The sequence below is a fragment of the Podarcis melisellensis genome, assembly GCF_964234715.1.
Source record: "Podarcis melisellensis genome assembly, chromosome: 7".
In the NCBI taxonomy this organism is placed as follows: Eukaryota; Metazoa; Chordata; class Lepidosauria; order Squamata; family Lacertidae; genus Podarcis; species Podarcis melisellensis.
In genome coordinates this window covers 45,720,790-45,728,550 of record NC_138539.1, presented here as the reverse complement: position 1 = coordinate 45,728,550, position 7,761 = coordinate 45,720,790, and the positions used below count along the sequence as shown (strand labels likewise).

Genomic DNA, 7,761 nt, shown 5'->3' with positions numbered 1-7,761 from the left:
GCTGTGTTTTGTTCTGTCATATATACTAAGGATGTTTTCAGGAATGTCGGAGGTGGGGGAAGTGGTGTATAGGGTATATCATACATACAAAATTACTCATAAAGGAGGAAGAGGCTGCTGCTTGAAACCTATGTAAATTATGGTAATAGAATACAGGTGATGTACATAACACATATGTACTAAAGAAATATATGTGTATTTTATTGCATAGTTCAGAAATTGTAGAAAGTGCTTTTCTATTATACAACCTAGAAAGTTAACCTCTCACAGCAACTGAAACTGAAAAAAGTATCCTGGGGGCAGGGAGAGAGTATTTCATTGGATACAGTGCATACTTCAAACTCCATAAGAAAACCATGATAATTTATCACGAAATATATTTAGTATTTTCTAATATTTAGAAAGTCAAAATATGGTTCTTCTAAGGCCACTACTGCAAATTGGACCTTAAGGCAAGTAAACACTGTTACAAGTCACCTAGACAGCCATTTCCATTTTAATAGCTGGATGAGGATCATAACCTTCTAGTTCAAAGTCATCCGCATTGAAGTCATTGATGTTTTCAACATTGCGAAGAATTGTCAGTTTTGGAAAAGGTCTTGGTTGCCTCTGAAGCTGAAATTTTAAAGTAGAGTTGGTTATTTCAGAGGGATGGCATTCATATAAAATAGACTAATTATGCAAGGGGTATTCACTTTAGCAACAAATTTCATGTTAATACTTGTATAATTAAACATTATACTTGATTAGGAATATCAGCTGCACACATAATGGCCAGTAGTTGCTCTGCTGCTGCTATATGTACCCACAAATACTCCAATATAAGCCCAATTAGTCAATGCTGGAGAACAGCTGATGCTAAAGCCACATTTTGGCCTGTTTTGTCTCCAGCACTTGCAGAAATGTGAACAGTCCAGTAAACTGCACAGCCTTTCACCTTTTAGTAAGCTGTGTTCAACCCACTCAAAGCCCATGGAGATCACATCCATAATGTATTGGTCATGTTCAGCAGTTCTTATATTATTAAGCAAATGACAAGCACTATGAGAGTAATGCATTCCATCATTCCTTTAACTCCAAGATTGCACTAATTCAATATATATACAGCAATGGAAGGAAATACACAGTGTGAGTAGTAAGGCTGGCTATTTGCCAAACTATTTACCTGGATTTTCAAAGGTTCGATATGATTCAGGTAAATATGAGCGTCTCCTAGTGTATGTATAAACTCGCCAGGCTATATAAAAAAGAAACACAGCCTTAGTATTAGAAATAGAATGAACAAGAATATACAGGGTGGCCCAGAAGCAGGTATACTGCTTTAAAATCCACATTCTTTGTTCTTGACTCAAGTTTTCATCATTCACAATATCAGTAAAGGGGGGGAAATAATTAATTAATTGTATACCTACTTTTGGGCCACCCTGTACATGCTGATATATTTCTTAAGCAAGATTGCTCTAACCAGATTCCTCAGCAAGCCATTTAATACACACAAAAATGGATGTTATATTCCTTATTCTGAACTGGTTTGAATGCAAGTCAACACATTACAATAAATGTGTACAATAACCTTGGTCTGCTATCACAAGCACATGAAGGAGAAATGTTTGCATACTCTAGATAAAATCTGTGGTTCATAATTTTCTAGTGGATATCTGCCTCATTAGAGTAGCAGCTATAAATTGTTAACATTAATGACTTTCTGTGGGATAAATTGTTCTACTGGCTCAAGAAGCAGCCACCCACATATGGTGCAATCCTGTATGCTGTGTTTACAGAGACTAAGGTGCTTAATGGTTCCTATAAGTCCATATGACAACATCCCTTCTCTGCATAACTCTTTTGCTTAATCCACTGGGGCCAACTAACAGAAATCCTACATCTGAGCAGCACTCTCCCAGCAAGATGGAGCAGAACCCCACACGTTTTTCCCACTTGAAGCAATAACAGGTTGCACTAGAGGACCTGAACAAAAGCCAGCACAGCATGCCAAGAAGATACAGGCAGGCTAGTCTGGCACTGATCTGCCCCGCTTTACACAGAAGTAGTTTTTGGAGAATTTTCAGAACCTGGGAGTTGCTCTGCACCCTGTGCTGTATAATCACAAAGAGCAGAATTACAGCCATGGAAAATTCAAGTGCTTCTCACAAGGGGCACAGGAAATGGAGTTTGAACATCTGTACCTTGATCCGTTAAGTGATGAGATGTTTAGCTTTCCTACAAACATTTCCCAAGTTCCTCATAACTAGCTTTTATAAACAGAAATATTAGAACAGCAGCTGTATTAACTTTCAGGACATTTTGGCAACATCACAACAGTCTTTCGATTCTCAAGTTATGACAGCCAGATACAAACAAGCACACTGGATTATAAAATGCTTGACCTGATAGAACCACTGACAGAATTCTTTTTCTACAAATTACGCCAACAAGCTACTTTTGACTCTTCAATAGTTAAAGTAAGAGGCCATCCAAATAATGAAGGCTGAGATCCTACACACACTTAACAGGGAGTCAAGTGACACTGAACTTAATAGGGCATACTTCTGAGAAGTGTATACAATTGCACTGTCAAAGAAATATGAAACTTGTTCTGATGTTCAACACCATGTACACATTTTCAGGTTTTCAACTTATATACCCTCCATTTTAGAAAGTCTTCATAAACTACATTCTTTCTAGTTTATTTATTTTTTATTTTGAAAATGAAAATAGATAAAAGCATTAAAAATACCTTCAAGCCTGTAACATGGGCAACCATTGAAGTGAGCAATGAGTAACTGGCAATGTTGAAAGGTACTCCTAATCCCATATCTCCAGAACGCTGATACAGCTGACAAGAGAGTTCACCATTTAAAACATAGAACTGGCATAGAGCATGACATGGAGGCAAGGCCATTGACGATATATCTGAGAAGCAAACAACACGGCAAAAATTACAATATGTCCAATGGCAAAATTCCACCCACAGTATGATCTTATTGGCTTTGTTTTGTAAACTAGCAATTACCATTTCCCAACATAGCAACAGTGTGTCATTGTTAGAAAATGACAAAAACAGAAAAAGAATGTTAAAACAAAATTCTAAAGAACTGGCCAGTTCTTAATACATTTGTGTAGAGTATTGTAGTGGCAGCTTGAGAACAATCCCTTTTCCCAGGTGAACACAGTAGTTTGTTGATTATTTTATAAAGAAAAGCTGAGTGTATTTTTTAAATTTAAAAATACATTTAAAATATATTTTACTTTGAGCATAACCACAAGGCATACAAAAGCCAACAAGAAGTCAGTTTACAAACAACATATGCAAGCTATTCCACTGTTTTTGAGAAAAGGATTATCATGCACAACTACAAGGTACAATGACATTACATAATTAATTCCATAACCATACCTTTAGGATTCCATGCACACATGATTATTCTTCTGTTATCTGGATTGTTTCTGATTGTATCAATTACTTGCTGCAGCTGATCTACTCCTTGCCCTGTGTAATCTGAAAATATGGAAGGAAAAGTGTGACAATGTGACAACTGATAAATTTTTAATTATCTGTGAAACCGTCAATTGTCAGGCTTATTCTTAGGAGGCAATTCATATAATTTATTTTCATACTACCCCACTAAAATTTACAAAACTACTTAATAGTGAGATAGTTTTCCTCTACTAAGAAACACAAAGGATCTGAATGCACAGCAAGGTTGAATCCATCAGTGCTTTTTCTGGTACTACTGCTTCTTCCTTGCTCATGAAGCACAGAACCTGCAGTAATACTGCCCCTTCAGTCTATGACTTCACACTACTTTTATGATAACTTTTTGCTTATTGTGTTCCCTCAGTGCAGATTTCCATATGAACTTATGTGTGCCATTTATTATTATTGATGGTAGTGGCTTGAATGATGAAGAACTATTTTTGACACCCTTTTACCCCCACCACATCTTTAACATAAGATAGGTAGGAGTCTGTGAGAAGGAAGTGATTGTGATAGTAGTTATATGCATGCCCTCTGCAGCCATGTCTAGTACCTTTCTGCTAAGGCACTAAACACTTTTGTGTACTGTTTATTTACCCAAGAATCTCCACAATAATATGTGAAATGGGCAAATGAACAGAAAGGCATCTTTTAGGAACATTAATTCTTTCCCAGTGCAGCTGTACTGAGGGTGGGCGGTGGGGGGGTGTACCATAGAGAGGGAAATGTGTTCTATTTGAGGCATGAATGCACTATTTTACCATAATCTCTTCAGTACCTAGAATACTGGATTTTCAATTAAGCAATTAATCCTGTCCTCAGTACAGAGGATACCTAAATATAGGAAACCAATGGAATGTGTCATTACCTGTATGCATATCTTTGTACTCAGCTCCAAAATGTCTCCACTGGAAGCCATAAACTGGGCCCAAGTCTCCTTCCTCCCTAGAAAAGAATCCCTGTTTGTCTAAGAATTCACGAGAACCATTGGCATCCCAGATCTTAACACCTTTTGCAGAAAGTTCTTTTGCATTTGTAGAACCCTGTGGGGGGTAAAAAAAGAAATATTTATTAAAGTTAATTAAGAACATAATTTTAAGATGCTTCCTGAATTCCTTAGAATTATTAGCTGAGCTTCCTGCATTGCAGAAGGTTGGATTAGATGACCCTCGGGATCTGTTCCAATTCTGCAATTCTGTGAGCATTTATGTTAAAAAGGCAGTACTGTACAGAAATGTGTGTGGCATAGTACATTCTGCAGTTTTTTAACACTACAGGAACAAAGGTAGCAAGGGTGATATAGAAGACTTGAACACACACAAAAAGGACCACCATACCTTGTCAAACCTAGCACACAGTAAAAATTTAAATCTATCTACTAGTTCTGAGCTAAAAGTAATACATAGAATATTGCTGCATACTAGTATAGACCAATTATATACCATACCTTGATAAACCAAAGTAGTTCTTCAAGTACTCCCTTCCAGAAAACCCTTTTAGTTGTTAGCAATGGAAAATTATCTGAAAATAAATTTTAAGAAAGTTAGAGCAGATAAGAGAACATCTGTAATTCATCAGTACAGTGGTACCTCAAGTTAAGTACTTAGTTCGTTTCGGAGGGCACCACTTTAGCAAATGGGGCCTCCCGCTGCTGCCTCTCCACCGCCGCGCAATTTCTGTTCTCATCCTGAAGCAAAGTTCTTAACCTGAGGTACTATTTCTGGGTTAATGGAGTCTGTAACCTGAAGTGTCTGTAACCCGTGGTACCACTGTACACATTTAAGAGGAATGAAACATTACCTACCAAATATATTAAATATGGACAGAGCAATTCTATTTGTAGGAAGGGGCAGAGAAAAGAAGAATCTATGGTAGACCAACTGTTACATCTAAAGGCCAATTGTTTTGCTGCAGCAAGGGAAGAAGGTGGATTATGGTTTTATTTGTTCTCCTTTAACCTTTACCTTCTGCCCAATGGACTCCAGTGAGACAATTTACTATGTCATATCCAGATCTATTACAGTGGTAACATCAGAGCAGCAAAATCTGGTGGATTCACATCCTATCCTGTTTCTGGATTTGCTGCCAGCAGAGGGAGGTCCACCGAATCATATGCACCTGTTAAAACATCCTTTCAGGAAGCATCAGATTGCCAAAGTGACCTCCCAGGGGCGCAAGTGTTGTATAGAGACCCAGGGCTGTCCAGAAAAGAGCCCCCTCTTGACCTCACTGATATGGTCTAAAGGAAAGCAGAGCAATACATTTGGCACCAGCTTGGCTGCAGGAGTTGCCAGAAAGGAGGCATACAAGGTGCCATCCAAGGGACTCCACTCCAGATTTGTGTAGGCCTTAGCCTTTCCTTCTCCCCAAGATATCCCGCAAGGCAGCAGAGGTTTAGGACCAGAGCTTTCCTTCTCCTAGATGGGCCAACTTCCCAGCTTGACCCCCCTTTCCTCTACAGCACCCTGGATCAAAAGAAGCAGTCCTGGGTCTGGATTGCTCCAGACTGTCTATGACAGGGGTGCCAACTTAAATAAAATATGGGCGGTGGAGGGTAGCAGGTAAGCCCACATGGCGTGGTGAATGCCCATCAACTTTGGGGGCTCAAATATTTTATGGGAGGGAGCCGAAGACCCCTCGGCCCCAAGATGAGAGAAATGGTACGATTCTGACATTTAACTTTTGGCTTGGGCCAATAATCCTGGAATCGGGGAGTCGGGAGCTGGGAGGGAAATAATCGCGCGCACATAAAGAAACACACTCAAAATGCGCTCTGCCGTTAATAATCCGGTTTTTGGCGGGGAAACGCTGCGTCCTTCCTCTGCTGCTGCTGCTGGGAGGAAGTGAAAACAGGGCGGCGTCCATTCCTTCCATCCTCAAACAGGGAAAGAAACCCCACGAACGAACATTTTAAAGAGGTTTAGGGCTTTATTTTCATGGTGTCGTCAGTCCCACTACGCTTGCGGATTGCTAGGTATCGAAGAGCGTCTCCACAGGACCGAGAGGCGCCATTATCCCCTCAAAGGAAGGAGCAGCGTCTCCTCGTTTCCTTCTGCTGAGGGGGAAAGAAAAGAGCCGGCGCCGAGTGAGGAGAGGCTCACCTCGGAGGCTGTAGCGCGCCTGCAGCCCGAAGACGGAGAGGGTGCCGGTGCCCGTGCGGTCCTCCTTCCTGTGCCCGAAGCGCAGGATCTGCTCCACTTGCCTCAGGTACTGGAGCTCCCCGTGAGGCGCCGCCGCCGCGCCGGAGGACTCCTCGCGAGGGCCTTCGGTCTCGGTCACCACAGCGGGCATAGCGAAGAGGCGACGAGGAAGCGGGCGGGAAAACCCAGCGCGACGACAAGGGTCTCCTGCTTCTGAAGAGGCGCAACTTCGGAATTGGCGCGCTCACCCACCCATTTCCCCTCCGAGCCAATGAGAGAGGTGTGGAGGCGGGCACCGCTGCAGATCCCGCTTTGCTATTGGCTTTCACGTTTCCTATATCCTCCGCGGCTCTAGTTGAATGGAGATACGTTTCCCTCTCGCCGCCCGCGCTGTTGGTCGGTGTTTTGGAATACGCAGCCGCCCTCAATTAGGCGGGACAAATGGGAGCTGCAACAAGATTTTGCAGCATTCTCGGTACTCCAGTTCCATTTTCCCACGTCAACAGTCAACCAGCTTGCTATACAAGATGTGCCGGCGGAAAAACCGTTTACACAACTATTAAAGTTGCGGGGGCAGGGATTACCCTACAACGAGCATGCTCAGTCCTTATTAGGCTGGATTTTGGGGTCCTCTCCTTTGGAGTGCTGTGAGGGGTCCATAGCTGTCAACGTTTCCGTTTTTTTAAAGGGAAATTCCCTTATTCCGAATAGGATTCCTCGCAAGAAAAGGGAAAAGTTGACAGCTATGGAGGGGGGTCTCTTAATAACTTAATACCTTTAGTAAACTACAATTTTAGGGATTATTTGGTGGAAGCCATGACTGTTAAAGTGGTATAAGTATGGTTTGCATGTGTAGTGTGGATATAACTGGTTTTTCTCTTCCACACTTTATATATTCAAGCTTATATAAACGATGGTGATTCTTAATCAGTTTTTGAAATTGGAAATATTCTGATAGCAGGGAACATACCCTTAGATTACATTGGATAACAGTATGGAGTACAGCTGGTTTCCCATGTTACATTCTTAAAACACAAGCGCAAAATTGACTGCACCTGCATTCTAATAATGTATGAGCGGTCAGATAAGATGCACTGCTGAGTAAAACTCAAAATCTTGTTCCAGCAATATCCAACTATTTGA

The 7,761-nt window shown here is 41.2% G+C and overlaps 1 protein-coding gene across 1 annotated transcript; it reads right to left on the bottom strand.

Annotated features, from left to right (window-relative positions):
- Positions 1-173: 173 nt before the first annotated feature.
- TYMS (thymidylate synthetase) lies at positions 174-6,891 on the bottom strand. Its single transcript, XM_081918123.1, has 7 exons — positions 6,580-6,891; positions 4,926-4,999; positions 4,347-4,521; positions 3,398-3,499; positions 2,738-2,913; positions 1,166-1,237; positions 174-615 (listed from the first exon to the last, which is right to left on the bottom strand). The coding sequence occupies exons 1-7, from the start codon at positions 6,767-6,769 to the stop codon at positions 478-480; spliced, it is 927 nt and encodes a 308-aa protein (XP_081774249.1). The 5' UTR covers positions 6,770-6,891; the 3' UTR covers positions 174-477.
- Between the last annotated feature and the right edge of the window lie 870 nt (positions 6,892-7,761).

Excerpts from the sequence above, each read along its gene's own strand:
- TYMS (XM_081918123.1), bottom strand. The coding sequence starts at position 6,769 with ATGCCCGCTGTGGTGACCGAGACCGAAGGCCCTCGCGAGGAGTCCTCC. Across the intron at positions 1,238-2,737 it reads CCCATGTTACAGGCTTGAAG|CCTGGCGAGTTTATACATAC; the intron begins GTATTTTTAATG and ends TTTTTTATATAG. Across the intron at positions 616-1,165 it reads TCGAACCTTTGAAAATCCAG|CTTCAGAGGCAACCAAGACC; the intron begins GTAAATAGTTTG and ends TTAAAATTTCAG.